The 23,915-nt window shown below is 47.1% G+C and overlaps 1 protein-coding gene across 8 annotated transcripts in view; it reads right to left on the bottom strand.

Annotated features, from left to right (window-relative positions):
- LOC739285 (polycystin-1) overlaps positions 1 to 23,915 on the bottom strand; it is a 71,730-nt gene that overhangs the window by 38,205 nt on the left and 9,610 nt on the right. For all 8 annotated transcript variants that reach the window (XM_063796785.1, XM_063796788.1, XM_063796787.1 and 5 more), the window contains exons 12-13: positions 16,173 to 16,301; positions 7,291 to 7,419 (exon numbers count right to left, since the gene is read on the bottom strand). In XM_063796785.1, coding sequence (XP_063652855.1) covers positions 7,291 to 7,419; positions 16,173 to 16,301 — 258 coding nt within the window. The remainder of the gene's footprint in view (positions 1 to 7,290; positions 7,420 to 16,172; positions 16,302 to 23,915) is intronic.

Raw genomic sequence — 23,915 nt, 5'->3', positions numbered from 1 at the left:
CTAAATAATACTTCTCTCTTGGATTATATGAATCTTTGTCATTTAAAGCTCAGCATAAGTAAAAAAAAAAAAAAAATACAATGAAGAGATTACTTCATTCACAAATAAGTATCGAATTTTAGTGCTTAAAAATTAACAAGGTGGGCCGGGCGTGGTGGCTCAAGCCTGCAATCCCAGCACTTTGGGAAGCCGAGGTGGGTGGACCGCGAGATCAGGAGATTGAGACCATCCTAGCTAACACGGTGAAACCAATCTCTACTAAAAATACAAAAAATTAGCAGGGCATGGTGGCACCCGCCTATAGTTCCAGTTACTTGGGAGGCTGAGGCAGAAGAATCACTTGAACCCGGGAGGCAGAGGTTGCAGTGAGCCGAGATCGCACCACTGCACTTCAGCCTGGGTGACAGAGCGAGACTCTGTCTCAAAAAAAAAAAAAAAAAAAAAAAAAAAAAAAAAAAAAAAAAAATTACCAAGGTGGAGATCATGAAAATGGCATGAATAGTGTGGGATTTCTCTAAGATTGTTGACATTAATTCCATTAGACTCTTATGTGAGTGAAGACGATAACATTTCTACATCGATTCCTCAGGATTTAACTATATATTCTTGAAAACATCTCAATTTTAAATGTTTCTTTCAAGATGGTGAATGAAACAGAGATAGCCCTTCAACAGGTTGAACTCAACATATGCTGAGTCTGAAATGGAAATGATGGAGTTAGAGAACCATACAACAATGGTCATGATTTCAGAAACATGGTGTTGAGCAGAATAAAGCAGACACAAAAGAGTACCTATGGCATGGCATGCATCTGTATACACGAAATTCCAGAATAAGCAAGCTAACCTAGGATAAGAAAGAGACTGGCTGGGAAGAGTGAGAGTTCACTTTCTGGGGTGACATAATAGTTTAGATCTTGGCTGGGCACGGTGGTTCATGCCTGTAATCCCAATGCTTTGGGAGGCCGAGGCGGGCGGATCACCTGAGGTCGGGAGTTCAAAACCAGCCTGACCAACATGGAGAAACCCTATCTCTACTAAAAATACAAAATTAGCTGGGAGTGGTGGCACATGTCTGTAATCCCAGCCACTCGGGAGGCTGAGGCAGGAGAATCGCTCGAATCTGGGAAGCAGAGGTTGCGGTGAGCTGATATTGCCCCATTGCACTCTAGCCTCGGCAACAAGGGAGAAACTGTCTCAAAAAAACAAATAAATAAATAAAATAATGTAGATCTTGAAAGGGGGTTGGTTTATGCTGGTGTATGTACTTTCCAAAGTTAGTAAACTTACACTTAAGGTTATATAGTTTGGCCAGGCGCGGTGGCTCACGCCTGTAATCCCAGCACTGGGAGGCCGAGGCAGGCGGATCACGAGGTGAAGAGATGGAGACTATCCTGGCGAACATGGTGAAACCCCGTCTCTACTAAAAATACAGAAATTAGCCAGGCGTTGTAATCAGAGCTACTCAGGAGGCTGAGGCAGGACAATTGCTTGAACCCCGGAAGCGGAGGTTGCAGTGAGCCGAGATCTTGCCACTGCACTCCAGCTCTGTCTAAAAAAAAAAAAAGTCATCAAACCAGATGACACAAATCAAATGACATTTCACTTTGTTTTGGTCCGTTTTGTTTGTTAGAGACAAGAGTGCAGCGGGGCCATCTCGGCTCACTGCAACGGCCAGCTCCTGGGCCCAAGCGATCCTCCCACCTCAGCCTCTCCAGTAACTGGGATAACAGGTACGCACCACCAGGCCCGACTAATCTTTTTTGGAATTTTTTGTAGAGATGGCGTTTTGCTATGATGCCCTGGCTAGTCTTCAACTCCTGGACTCAAGTGATCTGCCCACCTCGGCCCCCTAAAGTGCTGGGATTACAGGCCTGAGCTGTGTCATTTCATGCCGCGTGACACAGCCCAGTAAAAAGGAAGAAACCCCGCGGGTCCAGCGTCTACTCACACAGGTGGACTGATGGCTGATAAATGCCAGCAGGAGCCAAAAGAGGAGCCGAAAGAGCAGCCACAGCACCCGTCCACTCACACAGGTGGACTGATGGCTGATAAATGCCAGCAGGAGCCAAAAGAGGAGCCAAAAGAGCAGCCACAGCACCCGCATGTCCTGTTCCTTTCAGGCGCCCTGAGGCGGCCAGGACAGAGGTGGAGGTGGCTTAGGGCAGGGGAGAGGGAAGGGGACGGGACCGGGGGCGGATCTGAGTTGGGGAGGGGGAGGGGAGGGGGAGGGGAGGGGGAGGGGAAGGGGAGGGGAGGGGGAGGGGAAGGGGAGGGGAAGGGGAGGGGAAGGGGAAGGGGAGGGGAAGGGGGGAAGTAAGGGAAGGGAAAGGAGGAGAAGGGGGCTGTTGGGCACCTGGAGGAGGTGGAGGAGGAGGAGGAGAAGAAGAAAGGGTCTGGGAAAGGATCCGGTTCAAATTAAGTACTCAAGCGCTGGTGGAAGGCTTAGCTACAGGTCACGGAGAAGATCAGGGAAGCAACAGGACACGCGGGGCAAGGGAGCGTGAGGCTTAGGAGCAATTAGAGGGAGACTAAGGTTCTGCTTTCCACCAAACCTTCTTCGGTCTGGGCCCTCCCTTAGCAACCCTGGGGCTTCATACTCCCTCTCCACCAATCCCTGATGACCCCGGTGGTGCCTCACAATGGACATTCCAAGTAGCGCCCGCATCATTCCAATGACCCCTCCCCCATCTCAGTCCCCCACGCTCCTCCCAAGGCCAGGTCCTCTCTGGAACCTTCACAAACCTGATTTCTGGTCCTCCCCAACCAGCTCCCTGTCCCTGCTTCTGGGCGCTCCTTCCTTCCTGAGCTCCCAGGGTTCCTCAAGGTCACTTTTGGCGACAAAACATAAAAAACAAATGATGGCAGGATGGCAGGAAGAACCTCATACCCAAGCAGAGTGCCAGGGTTTACAGCCTCCGCTCAGCCATTCATATCTTAAGCAACAAAACATCAGCAGGATGCGGAAGGTCCCGATAGTAAACCATCTCCATCACATCCATGTAGCCATCCGCCCATCAACCTGTATCTCAGGAACAAATGTACATACATTCATTTTAAGCGGGCATGGTACATTTACAAAAATTAACCTGACTTATTTTGTTCCAGCAAATCTCAATATGTTTGAGAGCAATCCAATCACACAGCATGTTTCTGATCATATAACTGTGCTAGAAGTCAATGATTAAAAGCTAATTCAAAATTATTATTTGCTTGGAAATTCAAAGTGCCCTTATAAGACATAAACATAAGAAAGAATCCAAAATGAAACAAGATTGCCTTTCAACTCAATGATAAGATCATAACATGGCAATAAAATGTCTCCCTCTGGCCTGGGAATTCCTCTTTGTGGCACAAGGTTGTGTGATCTCAAATCACCCCTAACCCACCTAGACATTTTAACATCCGAAACCCAGTGATGATGTCCTTATCTATATCATCTTACTGCCTGTGTGTGTGGACTTTAAATTCTGAACCCAAATGAGGGGGAGAAAACCAAGTTGACTTTCATGATTGATCTCTCAGGGATGTCCAAGGAATCTGTGCATTTCAAGAAACAAAGTTCATCAGCTTCTCTCCTAAGGTATTTGCCCACAATACCCAGAGGGCTTGGCAGCATCGTGTGTGATGGGTGGGGAGCTCCAAGCAGGTGGGCAGGACCCAGGGGCCTGGTGACCAGGACAGACCCCCACTGTCCATCACCTTTCCTGGCCCTGCCCTCGGCTAAACTTCCCACAGGCCTTCTGCCCGATCACACAGAGTGTGCCCAAACTCACTCAGGCCTCTGGCAGCTGAAAACCACTGCTTTAAATCCCTTTACCATTTACTATGACATAAGGTTATTGTTAACAGGAAATATTCGATTGATGCTACAAATGGAAAGCCAATGCCTTTACCATAAATAGAAAAACAACCCTAAGAAACAAGCAAAACAAAAACAAAACAGGGGCTGGGTGTGGTGGCTCACGCCTGTAATCCCAGCACTTTGGGAGGCCGAGGTGGGCGGATCACAAGGTCAGGAGTTCCAGACCAGCCTGGCCAATATGGTGAAACCCTGTCTCTAATAAAATACAAAAATTAGCCGGGTGTGGTGGTAGGCGCCTGTAGTCCCACCTACTTGGGAGGCTGAGGCAGGAGAATAGTTTGAACCCGGGAGGCAGAGTCTGCCGTGAGCCGAGATTGCACCACTGCACTCCAGCCTAGGCGACAGAGCGAGACTCTGTCTCAAAAACAGCAACAACTACAAACAAACAAAAAACAGGGTTAACAAAACGATGGAATTCAATTCTATTTATATGCTGCAGCCATGTTCCAGCCCTAGATTTCGCTGGGCATGGTGGCTCACGCCTGTAATCCCAGCACTTTGGGAGGCTGAGGCAGGCAGATCACGAGGTTAGGAGTTCAAGACCAGCCTGACCAACATGGTGAAACCCTGTCTCTACTAAAAATACAAAAATTAGCTGAGCATGGTGGCGCACGCCTGTAGTCCCAGCTACTCGGGAGGCTGAGGCAGGAGAACTGCTTGAACCCAGGAGGCAGAGGTTGCAGTGAGCCAAGATCCCACCACTGCACTCCAGCCTGGTGACAGAGTGAGACTCCGTCTCAAAAAAAAAAAAAAAAATGACATGAATATACTTCACACAACTGAACTGCACACTTCAACACGGTTAGATGGTAATTATCATCTTGTAAGTATTTTACCACAGGTTAACATGTTTCACAACCTGAAAAGGAAGTAATTACCTTCAGCTCTCTGAGTTCTAGAATTTGTAACATTTCACCCCCTGCTCCTTCCTGATCCGCACTGGAGCATCTTTCTTCTGTCCCTGCTCTACTCAGAGTTCACTTTCCCTTCCCTCACATCAGCTTCGTTGAGGCCGGTTTGAACTTAACGCAAAACATTCTCACTAATGACTGAATTCCCACCAAGATTTCCATATTATCACAATATGCTTTTAATCTTCGAAGATATTAAATATTTGTTCTCATCATAGCTAAAATGCAATGCAAATCCCATCTCAGATGTGGGTCAGATACCTATGAATCTCCTGAGGTAGTCATTGAAATGACTTTTTTCTTGAGACGGAGTGTCACTCAACCATGCTGAAGTGCAGTGGCGCTACCGTGGCTCACGGCAACCTCCACCTCCCAGATTCAAGCGATTCTTGTGCCTCAGCCTCCCAAGTAGCTGGGATTACAGGTGCCTGCTACCATGCCTGGCTAATTTTTGTCTTTTTAGTAGAGATGGGATTTCACTATGTTGGCCCATCTGGTCTTGAACTCCTGACCTCAAGTGATCCACCTGCCTCAGCCTCCCAAAGTGCTGGGATTACAGGCATGAGCCACCACACCTGGCCTGAAATAATATCTTTCAAATTCTTTGTAGAATTTGTTTTTTCCTGATTTCTGCACATAGGATCAAAAAAAAATCATGTACTAGGATTTCGAGAGAAGCAATGGGTAATCTAAAAAGATGAGAAGAGCAACCACGTCTATCCCACAGCTACTGCTACATTTCATAGGAAAGGTAGCTGGCCCAGTTTGGAGCTAGGAGAAATGTCAAACACACGAAGAAATGAGAGGCAAAGAAATGCCATCACGCATGAATGCTTCATGGCACCCATGATGTCCCTGCTTAGGAGGTAATGGTATAGATGACTAGATGACAAGGACAAAGATGAGAGGTGCAAAGTTGTCCAAGTCCAACAGCTCAACTGAACTTTCCTAAATGGAATTGTTAAAAAGTGGTAAATTTAAAAACTTCCCCTGGCTCACGTGGTGGCTCACGCTTGTAATCCCAGCACTTTGGGAGGCTGAGGCGGGTGGATCATTTGAGGTCGGGTTTTGAGACTAGCCTGGCCAACATGGTAAAACCCCGACTCTACTAAAAATACAAAAATTAGCTGGGCATGGTGGTGGGCACCTGTAATCCCAGCTACTTGAGAGGCTGAGGCAGGGGAATCACTTGAAGCCAGGAGGTGGAGGTTGCAGTGAGCCGAGCTCACACCATTATACTCCAGCCTGGGCAACAGAGGGAGACACGTCTTGGGAGCGAGAAAAGAGAAAAAAAAAAAAAAAAAAAAAAAAGCTTCCTCCAATTTATACCGAAAATTCTCTGTTCAGGACTAAGTGGCACAGAGAATGTTACATGTGCCTAGATATCTTCATAACTCATATATTTTCTGTTTTCTACATATCTTGAAAGGCAGTGCCAAATGACGTGTAATTACCTAGGCGGTAAAACTGAAACATACTTCCTCTTCCCTTGAATATAAAAAAGCATTGTGGTATTAGTACTTTTATCTTGGATCATTGTTCAGAAGGAGGTTCAGCCCCCAGACGACCACATTTTTACTGTCATGAATGGCAAGACAAAATGTAGAGCTCAACTTCCCCAAAGGAAAAAAGGCTCAAAAGACAAATTATGGCACAACTTAGCAGCCAAATTCTTACCAAGTACAGACTTTTGACATACTGATCTCTCTCCAGTTGCAAGTGGGAACATGCACTTTGAATGATGTCATTCAAAATTACCCTGCCCAGACACACTTTTCATTGATTCTCTTGGAGGGCAGTTCTAAGAGATTCTCTGGGGCTTTCTCTGCATCATGAGACCCAGTGCAGTTCTGCCCTTCACCTTCCGGCAGTTTGTCACCTCGTCCCTATGACCTCAGAGGAACTTTGTCTCAGGCCAACTGTTTGTTCCTTGGGCTCTTTCATTTCCCCTAAAAATCATTTGCTGCCCCTCTAAATGGCCTACATCTCCATCTATCTCCCTCTCCCCTCAGAAGAGGGTGCTCTTTAAGCATCAACCATCCAGCCCTTCTAGCAGTCTCATTTTTCAGCTGGTTCCCATGTTTATGCCTGTTCTATGTTTTTCTTTTCCTGTTAAGCTGTCTGTTGTCAGCTCATTTCTGCAGTGAATCTTCAGAGTGGAGATTGGAAGTTTTCCTTCCACCCATACGATAGAACTATAAAGCAGAAGAGTTTAGAAAGACTTTCCTATTTAAGTGACGAAACCTCATACTCCATTTGTGACAAATAGCACAAAGGTTAAAAAAACTTATTTTTGACCAAAAGCTCTGTTGACATTCTATTAAACACCGACCTATTTAATTTTCATAATGTAAATGGCAGATATTTTCATATTTCTTATGCTAATAAATCATTTCCCTGATTTTTGGGGTAAAACCACATATTCATAATGAAGTCCAGAAACGTGAATTGTTTCATATAACTTATTCTTATTTGCGATTACAAGTATACCTCTACAGAAAGTTAGTATACTCACAGAAAGGTAACTTGTGCGGAGGGAGATGGCAAATTTATAACTTCTCAGAAACACAGTAATGATAAGTAACCAAAGACTTCCACCAAAGTCAGTCCCACGATGACGAAGGTCAGCCAGAGTATTGATAACCTGGAATAATAATAGTTGAAATAATGAAAAGGTCAATGACACTGACAATATTTCACTCAGAAAGAATCATCCTTAGAAACCGTCAACCTCCTCCAAAAGGTAACCACATCCCTCAGATATCACCGTGGGATTCCACTGCTACAAAAAAGAACAGAAGTTAGAGAAGTCTCATGTTTTTCAGATGGCTCGTAGTGTTTTTAGGCATTGCAAATGTGGGGTGTTGTCTTTCTTGGTATAAAGCAGGGATATCCAATCTTTTGACTTCCCTGCCTATATTAAAAGAAGCAAAGTTGTCTTGAGCCACACATAACATACACTGACACTAACAACAGCTGATGATCTTAAAAAAACCTCTTTTTTTTTTTTTTGAGACAGAGTTCCGCTCCACTCAGTCGCCCAGGCTGGAGTGCAGTGGTGCAATCTCAGCTCACTGCAACCTCCAGCTCCTGGGCTCAAGCCATTCTCCTCCCTCAGCCTCCCGAGCAGCTGAGATTACAGGTCTCTGCCACCACGCCCGACTAATTTTTGTATTTTTAGTAGAGATGAGGTTTCACCATGTTGGCCAGTCTGGCCTTGAACTCCCGACAGGCGATCTGCCTGCCTCGGCCTCCCAAAGTGCTGGGATTACAGGTGTGAACCACCGTGCCCGGCCATTGTTTTTGTTTTTGTTTGTTGTTTCTTTTTGAGATGGGGTCTCACTCTGTCACCCAGGCTGGAGTGCAGTGGTGTGCTCTCGGCTCACTGCAACCTCTGCCTCTCAGGTTCAAGTGATTCTCCTGCCTCAGCCTCCTGAGTAGCTGGGAGTACAGGTGCCTGACAGTGCACTCAGCAAATTTTTTTATTTTTTGTGGAGATGGGGTTTTGCCATGTTGGCCAGGGTGGTCTCGAACTCCTGACCTCAGGTAATCTGCCCGCCTCAGCCTCCCAAAGTGCTGGGATTACAGGCATGAGCCACTGTACCTGGCCAAAATCTCCTAATGTTTTAAGAAAGTTTACAAATTTGTGTTGAACTGCATTCAAAACTGTCCTGGGCCACATGCAGCCCGTCACTCATGGCTAAGACAAGCTAAGTATAAAGTAATTATCTTATCTTTTCTTTTCTTTTTGTTTTGAGACAAAGTCTTGCTCTGTCACCCAGGCTAGATTGCAGTGGCATGATCTCAGCTCACTGCAACCTCCGCCTCCCGGGTTCAAGCGATTCTCCTGCCTCAGCTACTGAGTAACTGGGATTACAGGCGCCTGCCACCACGCTCGGCTAAGTTTTGTATTTTTAGTAGAAACAGGGTTTCACCATCTTGGCCAGGCTGGTCTCCAACTCCTGACCTCATGATCCACCTGCCTCGGCCTCCCAAAGTGCTGGGAATACAAGTGTGAGCCACTGCACCTGGCCAGTAGTTATCTTTTCTTTAGTTATTTACTTGTTTTTTAAATTGATGTATAACATTGGATGCATTTATTATATATCACATGGTAAAAGAATCCCTCTAAATAATACTTCTCTCTTGGATTATATGAATCTTTGTCATTTAAAGCTCAGCATAAGTAAAAAAAAAAAAAAATACAATGAAGAGATTACTTCATTCACAAATAAGTATCGAATTTTAGTGCTTAAAAATTAACAAGGTGGGCCGGGCGTGGTGGCTCAAGCCTGCAATCCCAGCCCTTTGGGAAGCCGAGGTGGGTGGACCGCGAGATCAGGAGATTGAGACCATCCTAGCTAACACGGTGAAACCAATCTCTACTAAAAATACAAAAAATTAGCAGGGCATGGTGGCACCCGCCTATAGTTCCAGTTACTTGGGAGGCTGAGGCAGAAGAATCACTTGAACCCGGGAGGCAGAGGTTGCAGTGAGCCGAGATCGCACCACTGCACTTCAGCCTGGGTGACAGAGCGAGACTCTGTCTCAAAAAAAAAAAAAAAAAAAAAAAAAAAAAAAAAAAAAAAATTACCAAGGTGGAGATCATGAAAATGGCATGAATAGTGTGGGATTTCTCTAAGATTGTTGACATTAATTCCATTAGACTCTTATGTGAGTGAAGACGATAACATTTCTACATCGATTCCTCAGGATTTAACTATATATTCTTGAAAACATCTCAATTTTAAATGTTTCTTTCAAGATGGTGAATGAAACAGAGATAGCCCTTCAACAGGTTGAACTCAGCATATGCTGAGTCTGAAATGGAAATGATGGAGTTAGAGAACCATACAACAATGGTCATGATTTCAGAAACATGGTGTTGAGCAGAATAAAGCAGACACAAAAGAGTACCTATGGCATGGCATGCATCTGTATACACGAAATTCCAGAATAAGCAAGCTAACCTAGGATAAGAAAGAGACTGGCTGGGAAGAGTGAGAGTTCACTTTCTGGGGTGACATAATAGTGTAGATCTTGGCTGGGCACGGTGGTTCATGCCTGTAATCCCAATGCTTTGGGAGGCCGAGGCGGGCGGATCACCTGAGGTCGGGAGTTCAAAACCAGCCTGACCAACATGGAGAAACCCTATCTCTACTAAAAATACAAAATTAGCTGGGAGTGGTGGCACATGTCTGTAATCCCAGCCACTCGGGAGGCTGAGGCAGGAGAATCGCTCGAATCTGGGAAGCAGAGGTTGCGGTGAGCTGATATTGCCCCATTGCACTCCAGCCTCGGCAACAAGGGAGAAACTGTCTCAAAAAAACAAATAAATAAATAAAATAATGTAGATCTTGAAAGGGGGTTGGTTTATGCTGGTGTATGTACTTTCCAAAGTTAGTAAACTTACACTTAAGGTTATATAGTTTGGCCAGGCGCGGTGGCTCACGCCTGTAATCCCAGCACTGGGAGGCCGAGGCAGGCGGATCACGAGGTGAAGAGATGGAGACTATCCTGGCGAACATGGTGAAACCCCGTCTCTACTAAAAATACAGAAATTAGCCAGGCGTTGTAATCAGAGCTACTCAGGAGGCTGAGGCAGGACAATTGCTTGAACCCCGGAAGCGGAGGTTGCAGTGAGCCGAGATCTTGCCACTGCACTCCAGCTCTGTCTAAAAAAAAAAAAAGTCATCAAACCAGATGACACAAATCAAATGACATTTCACTTTGTTTTGGTCCGTTTTGTTTGTTAGAGACAAGAGTGCAGCGGGGCCATCTCGGCTCACTGCAACGGCCAGCTCCTGGGCCCAAGCGATCCTCCCACCTCAGCCTCTCCAGTAACTGGGATAACAGGTACGCACCACCAGGCCCGACTAATCTTTTTTGGAATTTTTTGTAGAGATGGCGTTTTGCTATGATGCCCTGGCTAGTCTTCAACTCCTGGACTCAAGTGATCTGCCCACCTCGGCCCCCTAAAGTGCTGGGATTACAGGCCTGAGCTGTGTCATTTCATGCCGCGTGACACAGCCCAGTAAAAAGGAAGAAACCCCGCGGGTCCAGCGTCTACTCACACAGGTGGACTGATGGCTGATAAATGCCAGCAGGAGCCAAAAGAGGAGCCGAAAGAGCAGCCACAGCACCCGTCCACTCACACAGGTGGACTGATGGCTGATAAATGCCAGCAGGAGCCAAAAGAGGAGCCAAAAGAGCAGCCACAGCACCCGCATGTCCTGGTCCTTTCAGGCGCCCTGAGGCGGCCAGGACAGAGGTGGAGGTGGCTTAGGGCAGGGGGGAGGGAAGGGGACGGGACCGGGGGCGGATCTGAGTTGGGGAGGGGGAGGGGAGGGGGAGCGGAGGGGGAGGGGAAGGGGAGGGGAAGGGGAGGGGAGGGGGAGGGGAAGCGGAGGGGAAGGGGGGAAGTAAGGGAAGGGAAAGGAGGAGAAGGGGGCTGTTGGGCACCTGGAGGAGGTGGAGGAGGAGGAGGAGAAGAAGAAAGGGTCTGGGAAAGGATCCGGTTCAAATTAAGTACTCAAGCGCTGGTGGAAGGCTTAGCTACAGGTCACGGAGAAGATCAGGGAAGCAACAGGACACGCGGGGCAAGGGAGCGTGAGGCTTAGGAGCAATTAGAGGGAGACTAAGGTTCTGCTTTCCACCAAACCTTCTTCGGTCTGGGCCCTCCCTTAGCAACCCTGGGGCTTCATACTCCCTCTCCACCAATCCCTGATGACCCCGGTGGTGCCTCACAATGGACATTCCAAGTAGCGCCCGCATCATTCCAATGACCCCTCCCCCATCTCAGTCCCCCACGCTCCTCCCAAGGCCAGGTCCTCTCTGGAACCTTCACAAACCTGATTTCTGGTCCTCCCCAACCAGCTCCCTGTCCCTGCTTCTGGGCGCTCCTTCCTTCCTGAGCTCCCAGGGTTCCTCAAGGTCACTTTTGGCGACAAAACATAAAAAACAAATGATGGCAGGATGGCAGGAAGAACCTCATACCCAAGCAGACTGCCAGGGTTTACAGCCTCCGCTCAGCCATTCATATCTTAAGCAACAAAACATCAGCAGGATGCGGAAGGTCCCGATAGTAAACCATCTCCATCACATCCATGTAGCCATCCGCCCATCAACCTGTATCTCAGGAACAAATGTACATACATTCATTTTAAGCGGGCATGGTACATTTACAAAAATTAACCTGACTTATTTTGTTCCAGCAAATCTCAATATGTTTGAGAGCAATCCAATCACACAGCATGTTTCTGATCATATAACTGTGCTAGAAGTCAATGATTAAAAGCTAATTCAAAATTATTATTTGCTTGGAAATTCAAAGTGCCCTTATAAGACATAAACATAAGAAAGAATCCAAAATGAAACAAGATTGCCTTTCAACTCAATGATAAGATCATAACATGGCAATAAAATGTCTCCCTCTGGCCTGGGAATTCCTCTTTGTGGCACAAGGTTGTGTGATCTCAAATCACCCCTAACCCACCTAGACATTTTAACATCCGAAACCCAGTGATGATGTCCTTATCTATATCATCTTACTGCCTGTGTGTGTGGACTTTAAATTCTGAACCCAAATGAGGGGGAGAAAACCAAGTTGACTTTCATGATTGATCTCTCAGGGATGTCCAAGGAATCTGTGCATTTCAAGAAACAAAGTTCATCAGCTTCTCTCCTAAGGTATTTGCCCACAATACCCAGAGGGCTTGGCAGCATCGTGTGTGATGGGTGGGGAGCTCCAAGCAGGTGGGCAGGACCCAGGGGCCTGGTGACCAGGACAGACCCCCACTGTCCATCACCTTTCCTGGCCCTGCCCTCGGCTAAACTTCCCACAGGCCTTCTGCCCGATCACACAGAGTGTGCCCAAACTCACTCAGGCCTCTGGCAGCTGAAAACCACTGCTTTAAATCCCTTTACCATTTACTATGACATAAGGTTATTGTTAACAGGAAATATTCGATTGATGCTACAAATGGAAAGCCAATGCCTTTACCATAAATAGAAAAACAACCCTAAGAAACAAGCAAAACAAAAACAAAACAGGGGCTGGGTGTGGTGGCTCACGCCTGTAATCCCAGCACTTTGGGAGGCCGAGGTGGGCGGATCACAAGGTCAGGAGTTCCAGACCAGCCTGGCCAATATGGTGAAACCCTGTCTCTAATAAAATACAAAAATTAGCCGGGTGTGGTGGTAGGCGCCTGTAGTCCCACCTACTTGGGAGGCTGAGGCAGGAGAATAGTTTGAACCCGGGAGGCAGAGTCTGCCGTGAGCCGAGATTGCACCACTGCACTCCAGCCTAGGCGACAGAGCGAGACTCTGTCTCAAAAACAGCAACAACTACAAACAAACAAAAAACAGGGTTAACAAAACGATGGAATTCAATTCTATTTATATGCTGCAGCCATGTTCCAGCCCTAGATTTCGCTGGGCATGGTGGCTCACGCCTGTAATCCCAGCACTTTGGGAGGCTGAGGCAGGCAGATCACGAGGTTAGGAGTTCAAGACCAGCCTGACCAACATGGTGAAACCCTGTCTCTACTAAAAATACAAAAATTAGCTGAGCATGGTGGCGCACGCCTGTAGTCCCAGCTACTCGGGAGGCTGAGGCAGGAGAACTGCTTGAACCCAGGAGGCAGAGGTTGCAGTGAGCCAAGATCCCACCACTGCACTCCAGCCTGGTGACAGAGTGAGACTCCGTCTCAAAAAAAAAAAAAAAAAATGACATGAATATACTTCACACAACTGAACTGCACACTTCAACACGGTTAGATGGTAATTATCATCTTGTAAGTATTTTACCACAGGTTAACATGTTTCACAACCTGAAAAGGAAGTAATTACCTTCAGCTCTCTGAGTTCTAGAATTTGTAACATTTCACCCCCTGCTCCTTCCTGATCCGCACTGGAGCATCTTTCTTCTGTCCCTGCTCTACTCAGAGTTCACTTTCCCTTCCCTCACATCAGCTTCGTTGAGGCCGGTTTGAACTTAACGCAAAACATTCTCACTAATGACTGAATTCCCACCAAGATTTCCATATTATCACAGTATGCTTTTAATCTTCGAAGATATTAAATATTTGTTCTCATCATAGCTAAAATGCAATGCAAATCCCATCTCAGATGTGGGTCAGATACCTATGAATCTCCTGAGGTAGTCATTGAAATGACTTTTTTCTTGAGACGGAGTGTCACTCAACCATGCTGAAGTGCAGTGGCGCTACCGTGGCTCACGGCAACCTCCACCTCCCAGATTCAAGCGATTCTTGTGCCTCGGCCTCCCAAGTAGCTGGGATTACAGGTGCCTGCTACCATGCCTGGCTAATTTTTGTCTTTTTAGTAGAGATGGGATTTCACTATGTTGGCCCATCTGGTCTTGAACTCCTGACCTCAAGTGATCCACCTGCCTCAGCCTCCCAAAGTGCTGGGATTACAGGCATGAGCCACCACACCTGGCCTGAAATAATATCTTTCAAATTCTTTGTAGAATTTGTTTTTTCCTGATTTCTGCACATAGGATCAAAAAAAAATCATGTACTAGGATTTCGAGAGAAGCAATGGGTAATCTAAAAAGATGAGAAGAGCAACCACGTCTATCCCACAGCTACTGCTACATTTCATAGGAAAGGTAGCTGGCCCAGTTTGGAGCTAGGAGAAATGTCAAACACACGAAGAAATGAGAGGCAAAGAAATGCCATCACGCATGAATGCTTCATGGCACCCATGATGTCCCTGCTTAGGAGGTAATGGTATAGATGACTAGATGACAAGGACAAAGATGAGAGGTGCAAAGTTGTCCAAGTCCAACAGCTCAACTGAACTTTCCTAAATGGAATTGTTAAAAAGTGGTAAATTTAAAAACTTCCCCTGGCTCACGTGGTGGCTCACGCTTGTAATCCCAGCACTTTGGGAGGCTGAGGCGGGTGGATCATTTGAGGTCGGGTTTTGAGACTAGCCTGGCCAACATGGTAAAACCCCGACTCTACTAAAAATACAAAAATTAGCTGGGCATGGTGGTGGGCACCTGTAATCCCAGCTACTTGAGAGGCTGAGGCAGGGGAATCACTTGAAGCCAGGAGGTGGAGGTTGCAGTGAGCCGAGCTCACACCATTATACTCCAGCCTGGGCAACAGAGGGAGACACGTCTTGGGAGCGAGAAAAGAGAAAAAAAAAAAAAAAAAAAAAAAGCTTCCTCCAATTTATACCGAAAATTCTCTGTTCAGGACTAAGTGGCACAGAGAATGTTACATGTGCCTAGATATCTTCATAACTCATATATTTTCTGTTTTCTACATATCTTGAAAGGCAGTGCCAAATGACGTGTAATTACCTAGGCGGTAAAACTGAAACATACTTCCTCTTCCCTTGAATATAAAAAAGCATTGTGGTATTAGTACTTTTATCTTGGATCATTGTTCAGAAGGAGGTTCAGCCCCCAGACGACCACATTTTTACTGTCATGAATGGCAAGACAAAATGTAGAGCTCAACTTCCCCAAAGGAAAAAAGGCTCAAAAGACAAATTATGGCACAACTTAGCAGCCAAATTCTTACCAAGTACAGACTTTTGACATACTGATCTCTCTCCAGTTGCAAGTGGGAACATGCACTTTGAATGATGTCATTCAAAATTACCCTGCCCAGACACACTTTTCATTGATTCTCTTGGAGGGCAGTTCTAAGAGATTCTCTGGGGCTTTCTCTGCATCATGAGACCCAGTGCAGTTCTGCCCTTCACCTTCCGGCAGTTTGTCACCTCGTCCCTATGACCTCAGAGGAACTTTGTCTCAGGCCAACTGTTTGTTCCTTGGGCTCTTTCATTTCCCCTAAAAATCATTTGCTGCCCCTCTAAATGGCCTACATCTCCATCTATCTCCCTCTCCCCTCAGAAGAGGGTGCTCTTTAAGCATCAACCATCCAGCCCTTCTAGCAGTCTCATTTTTCAGCTGGTTCCCATGTTTATGCCTGTTCTATGTTTTTCTTTTCCTGTTAAGCTGTCTGTTGTCAGCTCATTTCTGCAGTGAATCTTCAGAGTGGAGATTGGAAGTTTTCCTTCCACCCATACGATAGAACTATAAAGCAGAAGAGTTTAGAAAGACTTTCCTATTTAAGTGACGAAACCTCATACTCCATTTGTGACAAATAGCACAAAGGTTAAAAAAACTTATTTTTGACCAAAAGCTCTGTTGACATTCTATTAAACACCGACCTATTTAATTTTCATAATGTAAATGGCAGATATTTTCATATTTCTTATGCTAATAAATCATTTCCCTGATTTTTGGGGTAAAACCACATATTCATAATGAAGTCCAGAAACGTGAATTGTTTCATATAACTTATTCTTATTTGCGATTACAAGTATACCTCTACAGAAAGTTAGTATACTCACAGAAAGGTAACTTGTGCGGAGGGAGATGGCAAATTTATAACTTCTCAGAAACACAGTAATGATAAGTAACCAAAGACTTCCACCAAAGTCAGTCCCACGATGACGAAGGTCAGCCAGAGTATTGATAACCTGGAATAATAATAGTTGAAATAATGAAAAGGTCAATGACACTGACAATATTTCACTCAGAAAGAATCATCCTTAGAAACCGTCAACCTCCTCCAAAAGGTAACCACATCCCTCAGATATCACCGTGGGATTCCACTGCTACAAAAAAGAACAGAAGTTAGAGAAGTCTCATGTTTTTCAGATGGCTCGTAGTGTTTTTAGGCATTGCAAATGTGGGGTGTTGTCTTTCTTGGTATAAAGCAGGGATATCCAATCTTTTGACTTCCCTGCCTATATTAAAAGAAGCAAAGTTGTCTTGAGCCACACATAACATACACTGACACTAACAACAGCTGATGATCTTAAAAAAACCTCTTTTTTTTTTTTTTTGAGACAGAGTTCCGCTCCACTCAGTCGCCCAGGCTGGAGTGCAGTGGTGCAATCTCAGCTCACTGCAACCTCCAGCTCCTGGGCTCAAGCCATTCTCCTCCCTCAGCCTCCCGAGCAGCTGAGATTACAGGTCTCTGCCACCACGCCCGACTAATTTTTGTATTTTTAGTAGAGATGAGGTTTCACCATGTTGGCCAGTCTGGCCTTGAACTCCCGACAGGCGATCTGCCTGCCTCGGCCTCCCAAAGTGCTGGGATTACAGGTGTGAACCACCGTGCCCGGCCATTGTTTTTGTTTTTGTTTTTGTTTGTTGTTTCTTTTTGAGATGGGGTCTCACTCTGTCACCCAGGCTGGAGTGCAGTGGTGTGCTCTCGGCTCACTGCAACCTCTGCCTCTCAGGTTCAAGTGATTCTCCTGCCTCAGCCTCCTGAGTAGCTGGGAGTACAGGTGCCTGACAGTGCACTCAGCAAATTTTTTTATTTTTTGTGGAGATGGGGTTTTGCCATGTTGGCCAGGGTGGTCTCGAACTCCTGACCTCAGGTAATCTGCCCGCCTCAGCCTCCCAAAGTGCTGGGATTACAGGCATGAGCCACTGTACCTGGCCAAAATCTCCTAATGTTTTAAGAAAGTTTACAAATTTGTGTTGAACTGCATTCAAAACTGTCCTGGGCCACATGCAGCCCGTCACTCATGGCTAAGACAAGCTAAGTATAAAGTAATTATCTTATCTTTTCTTTTCTTTTTGTTTTGAGACAAAGTCTTGCTCTGTCACCCAGGCTAGATTGCAGTGGCATGATCTCAGCTCACTGCAACCTCCGCCTCCCGGGTTCAAGCGATTCTCCTGCCTCAGCTACTGAGTAACTGGGATTACAGGCGCCTGCCACCACGCTCGGCTAAGTTTTGTATTTTTAGTAGAAACAGGGTTTCACCATCTTGGCCAGGCTGGTCTCCAACTCCTGACCTCATGATCCACCTGCCTCGGCCTCCCAAAGTGCTGGGAATACAAGTGTGAGCCACTGCACCTGGCCAGTAGTTATCTTTTCTTTAGTTATTTACTTGTTTTTTAAATTGATGTATAACATTGGATGCATTTATTATATATCACATGGTAAAAGAATCCCTCTAAATAATACTTCTCTCTTGGATTATATGAATCTTTGTCATTTAAAGCTCAGCATAAGTAAAAAAAAAAAAAAAAATACAATGAAGAGATTACTTCATTCACAAATAAGTATCAAATTTTAGTGCTTAAAAATTAACAAGGTGGGCCGGGCGTGGTGGCTCAAGCCTGCAATCCCAGCCCTTTGGGAAGCCGAGGTGGGTGGACCGCGAGATCAGGAGATTGAGACCATCCTAGCTAACACGGTGAAACCAATCTCTACTAAAAATACAAAAAATTAGCAGGGCATGGTGGCACCCGCCTATAGTTCCAGTTACTTGGGAGGCTGAGGCAGAAGAATCACTTGAACCCGGGAGGCAGAGGTTGCAGTGAGCCGAGATCGCACCACTGCACTTCAGCCTGGGTGACAGAGCGAGACTCTGTCTCAAAAAAAAAAAAAAAAAAATTACCAAGGTGGAGATCATGAAAATGGCATGAATAGTGTGGGATTTCTCTAAGATTGTTGACATTAATTCCATTAGACTCTTATGTGAGTGAAGACGATAACATTTCTACATCGATTCCTCAGGATTTAACTATATATTCTTGAAAACATCTCAATTTTAAATGTTTCTTTCAAGATGGTGAATGAAACAGAGATAGCCCTTCAACAGGTTGAACTCAGCATATGCTGAGTCTGAAATGGAAATGATGGAGTTAGAGAACCATACAACAATGGTCATGATTTCAGAAACATGGTGTTGAGCAGAATAAAGCAGACACAAAAGAGTACCTATGGCATGGCATGCATCTGTATACACGAAATTCCAGAATAAGCAAGCTAACCTAGGATAAGAAAGAGACTGGCTGGGAAGAGTGAGAGTTCACTTTCTGGGGTGACATAATAGTGTAGATCTTGGCTGGGCACGGTGGTTCATGCCTGTAATCCCAATGCTTTGGGAGGCCGAGGCGGGCGGATCACCTGAGGTCGGGAGTTCAAAACCAGCCTGACCAACATGGAGAAACCCTATCTCTACTAAAAATACAAAATTAGCTGGGAGTGGTGGCACATGTCTGTAATCCCAGCCACTCGGGAGGCTGAGGCAGGAGAATCGCTCGAATCTGGGAAGCAGAGGTTGCGGTGAGCTGATATTGCCCCATTGCACTCCAGCCTCGGCAACAAGGGAGAAAAGGTCTCAAAAAAATAAATAAATAAATAAAATAATGTAGATCTTGAAAGGGGGTTGGTTTATGCTGGTGTATGTACTTTCCAAAGTTAGTAAACTTACACTTAAGGTTATATAGTTTGGCCAGGCGCGGTGGCTCACGCCTGTAATCCCAGCACTGGGAGGCCGAGGCAGGCGGATCACGAGGTGAAGAGATGGAGACTATCCTGGCGAACATGGTGAAACCCCGTCTCTACTAAAAATACAGAAATTAGCCAGGCGTTGTAATCAGAGCTACTCAGGAGGCTGAGGCAGGACAATTGCTTGAACCCCGGAAGCGGAGGTTGCAGTGAGCCGAGATCTTGCCACTGCACTCCAGCTCTGTCTAAAAAAAAAAAAAGTCATCAAACCAGATGACACAAATCAAATGACATTTCACTTTGTTTTGGTCCGTTTTGTTTGAGACAAGAGTGCAGCGGGGCCATCTCGGCTCACTGCAACGGCCAGCTCCTGGGCCCAAGCGATCCTCCCACCTCAGCCTCTCCAGTAACTGGGATAACAGGTACGCACCACCAGGCCCGACTAATCTTTTTTGGAATTTTTTGTAGAGATGGCGTTTTGCTATGATGCCCTGGCTAGTCTTCAACTCCTGGACTCAAGTGATCTGCCCACCTCGGCCCCCTAAAGTGCTGGGATTACAGGCCTGAGCTGTGTCATTTCATGCCGCGTGACACAGCCCAGTAAAAAGGAAGAAACCCCGCGGGTCCAGCGTCTACTCACACAGGTGGACTGATGGCTGATAAATGCCAGCAGGAGCCAAAAGAGGAGCCGAAAGAGCAGCCACAGCACCCGTCCACTCACACAGGTGGACTGATGGCTGATAAATGCCAGCAGGAGCCAAAAGAGGAGCCAAAAGAGCAGCCACAGCACCCGCATGTCCTGGTCCTTTCAGGCGCCCTGAGGCGGCCAGGACAGAGGTGGAGGTGGCTTAGGGCAGGGGGGAGGGAAGGGGACGGGACCGGGGGCGGATCTGAGTTGGGGAGGGGGAGGGGAGGGGGAGGGGAAGGGGAGGGGAAGGGGAGGGGAAGGGGAAGGGGAGGGGAAGGGGGGAAGTAAGGGAAGGGAAAGGAGGAGAAGGGGGCTGTTGGGCACCTGGAGGAGGTGGAGGAGGAGGAGGAGAAGAAGAAAGGGTCTGGGAAAGGATCCGGTTCAAATTAAGTACTCAAGCGCTGGTGGAAGGCTTAGCTACAGGTCACGGAGAAGATCAGGGAAGCAACAGGACACGCGGGGCAAGGGAGCGTGAGGCTTAGGAGCAATTAGAGGGAGACTAAGGTTCTGCTTTCCACCAAACCTTCTTCGGTCTGGGCCCTCCCTTAGCAACCCTGGGGCTTCATACTCCCTCTCCACCAATCCCTGATGACCCCGGTGGTGCCTCACAATGGACATTCCAAGTAGCGCCCGCATCATTCCAATGACCCCTCCCCCATCTCAGTCCCCCACGCTCCTCCCAAGGCCAGGTCCTCTCTGGAACCTTCACAAACCTGATTTCTGGTCCTCCCCAACCAGCTCCCTGTCCCTGCTTCTGGGCGCTCCTTCCTTCCTGAGCTCCCAGGGTTCCTCAAGGTCACTTTTGGCGACAAAACATAAAAAACAAATGATGGCAGGATGGCAGGAAGAACCTCATACCCAAGCAGAGTGCCAGGGTTTACAGCCTCCGCTCAGCCATTCACATCTTAAGCAACAAAACATCAGCAGGATGCGGAAGGTCCCGATAGTAAACCATCTCCATCACATCCATGTAGCCATCCGCCCATCAACCTGTATCTCAGGAACAAATGTACATACATTCATTTTAAGCGGGCATGGTACATTTACAAAAATTAACCTGACTTATTTTGTTCCAGCAAATCTCAATATGTTTGAGAGCAATCCAATCACACAGCATGTTTCTGATCATATAACTGTGCTAGAAGTCAATGATTAAAAGCTAATTCAAAATTATTATTTGCTTGGAAATTCAAAGTGCCCTTATAAGACATAAACATAAGAAAGAATCCAAAATGAAACAAGATTGCCTTTCAACTCAATGATAAGATCATAACATGGCAATAAAATGTCTCCCTCTGGCCTGGGAATACCTCTTTGTGGCACAAGGTTGTGTGATCTCAAATCACCCCTAACCCACCTAGACATTTTAACATCCGAAACCCAGTGATGATGTCCTTATCTATATCATCTTACTGCCTGTGTGTGTGGACTTTAAATTCTGAACCCAAACGAGGGGGAGAAAACCAAGTTGACTTTCATGATTGATCTCTCAGGGATGTCCAAGGAATCTGTGCATTTCAAGAAACAAAGTTCATCAGCTTCTCTCCTAAGGTATTTGCCCACAATACCCAGAGGGCTTGGCAGCATCGTGTGTGATGGGTGGGGAGCTCCAAGCAGGTGGGCAGGACCCAGGGGCCTGGTGACCAGGACAGACCCCCACTGTCCATCACCTTTCCTGGCCCTGCCCTCGGCTAAACTTCCCACAGGCCTTCTGCCCGATCACACAGAGTGTGCCCAAACTCACTCAGGCCTCTGGCAGCTGAAAACCACTGCTTTAAATCCCTTTACCATTTACTATGACATAAGGTTATTGTTAACAGGAAATATTCGATTGATGCTACAAATGGAAAGCCAATGCCTTTACCATAAATAGAAAAACAACCCTAAGAAACAAGCAAAACAAAAACAAAACAGGGGCTGGGTGTGGTGGCTCACGCCTGTAATCCCAGCACTTTGGGAGGCCGAGGTGGGCGGATCACAAGGTCAGGAGTTCCAGACCAGCCTGGCCAATATGGTGAAACCCTGTCTCTAATAAAATACAAAAATTAGCCGGGTGTGGTGGTAGGCGCCTGTAGTCCCACCTACTTGGGAGGCTGAGGCAGGAGAATAGTTTGAACCCGGGAGGCAGAGTCTGCCGTGAGCCGAGATTGCACCACTGCACTCCAGCCTAGGCGACAGAGCGAGACTCTGTCTCAAAAACAGCAACAACTACAAACAAACAAAAAACAGGGTTAACAAAACGATGGAATTCAATTCTATTTATATGCTGCAGCCATGTTCCAGCCCTAGATTTCGCTGGGCATGGTGGCTCACGCCTGTAATCCCAGCACTTTGGGAGGCTGAGGCAGGCGGATCACGAGGTTAGGAGTTCGAGACCAGCCTGACCAACATGGTGAAACCCCGTCTCTACTAAAAATACAAGAATTAGCCAGGCATGGTGGCACACGCCTGTAATCCCAGCTACTCAGGAGGCTGAGGCGGGACAATCCCTTGAACCCGGGAGGCTGAGGTTGCAGTGAGCCGAGATCGTACCATTGCACTCCAGCCTGGGTGACAGAATGGAATGAGACTCTGTCTCAAAAAAAAAAAAAAAAAAAAAAAAAAAAAAAAGCAGCCCTAGATTTTGCTTGTGTTGGTTGTAAAAGGAGAGACCCAGTAAGTGGGGGTTGTGCCGCAGATTGCTACCCACAATGGACGGGTCACTGAGCAGATCCGGCCAACTGGGTTCCCTCGCTGGAGGGCCAGCACACCAGACTGCAGGTGGCGCGGGTCAGCAAGGTACCAGGGGATGTGTCACACACACACCCCACCCCCGTCCAGTCACGCTCGGACACCCTGGGCTTCCGAGCAAACCTGCTCCCAGGTGGTGTGACCACATGAAGCCACAGACACCCAGCAAGGACACGCAGCCCTCACACCCCCGGCACCCCAGACACAGTGACCTGCACCAGGGCTCGAGGTTTCTCTAGGGAACCCACCTCTTAGAATCATCCAGAAACAAGTCACTCTTCATCTGTCCAGCAAAGGCCTGCTAAGAGGTGCAGTGTCTTGAGTCCAAGCTGCGCTGAGGCGGCAGGACCCCCAGCCCAGCCCAGGACCCCCAGTAGAGCCCTCACCTCAGCGTGGAGGCCTTAGAACGTGAGGAAGGAGCTGTCCAGCATGGACGAGTCCAGGCAGCTTTCAATGTCCAGCACCTGCTGCCCGGCAGGTGTGGGGCTCGGGCTCCCAGCCACCTGCAGGACGAGGGCAGTGGTCAGTGGGCGGCAGCTCAGACCTGCTCAGGACAGGGATGAGAAGCCACCTCCTCAGCAAACAGGGCAGAGCCCGGTGCCATCTGACAGAATGTTCTAGAATGCTGGATATATGGGACATCTGCACCGTCCGTGATGGCAGCCGCTCGCGACGTGTGCCACTGAACACTTGACAGCAGACTGGTGCAGCTAAGGAACAGAGTTTTGCATTTCTTTTTTTTTTTTTTTTTAGATGGAGTCTCGCTCTGTCACCCAGGCTGGAGTGCACTGGCGCAATCTCAGCTCACTGCAACCTCCACCTCCCGCGTTCAGGCGATTGTCCTGGCTCAGCCTCCTGAGTAGCTGGGATTACAGGTGCCTGCCACGATGCCCAGCTAATTTTTTGTATTTTTAGTAGAGACGGGGTTTCACTGTGTTGGCCAGGCTGGTCTTGGAACTCCTGACCTCAAGTGATCTGCCCGCCTCGGCCTCCCAAAGTGCTGGGATTACAGGTGTGAGCCACCACGCCCGGCCATCGTTCCATTTTAATTAACTTAAATAGGAGCAGCCACATGTGGCCTCTGGTTCCTGCCACGGACTCGGGAGCAACCCCTCCTGGTCGCGGCTTATGCGCCTTCTCTGTGTGCTGCTGGGGTTAGTTTGCATGTAGCCTCTTGAGGACCCCACATGTGTATTTCTAAGGGGTGCGGCCTACCGTTTCCGTATGAATGGGAAGAATTCCCACCTGCTGTATTCTTGGAAAGAGGCTGTGAAGGATTGGTGTGAATTCTTCCTGAACTGCTTAGAAAAATTCTATCGTGAAGGCTCTGAGCCTGGGCTTTTCTTTGTGGGATTTTTTTTTTTTTTTTTTTTTTTTGGAGACGGAGTCTTGCTCCGTTGCCCAGGATGGAGTGCAGTGGCA

Source organism: Pan troglodytes, chromosome 18 (assembly GCF_028858775.2).
Source record: "Pan troglodytes isolate AG18354 chromosome 18, NHGRI_mPanTro3-v2.0_pri, whole genome shotgun sequence".
Classification (NCBI taxonomy): Eukaryota; Metazoa; Chordata; class Mammalia; order Primates; family Hominidae; genus Pan; species Pan troglodytes.
The sequence above is the reverse complement of the archived record's forward strand: the minus strand, read 5'-3'. Positions and strand labels throughout refer to the sequence as shown.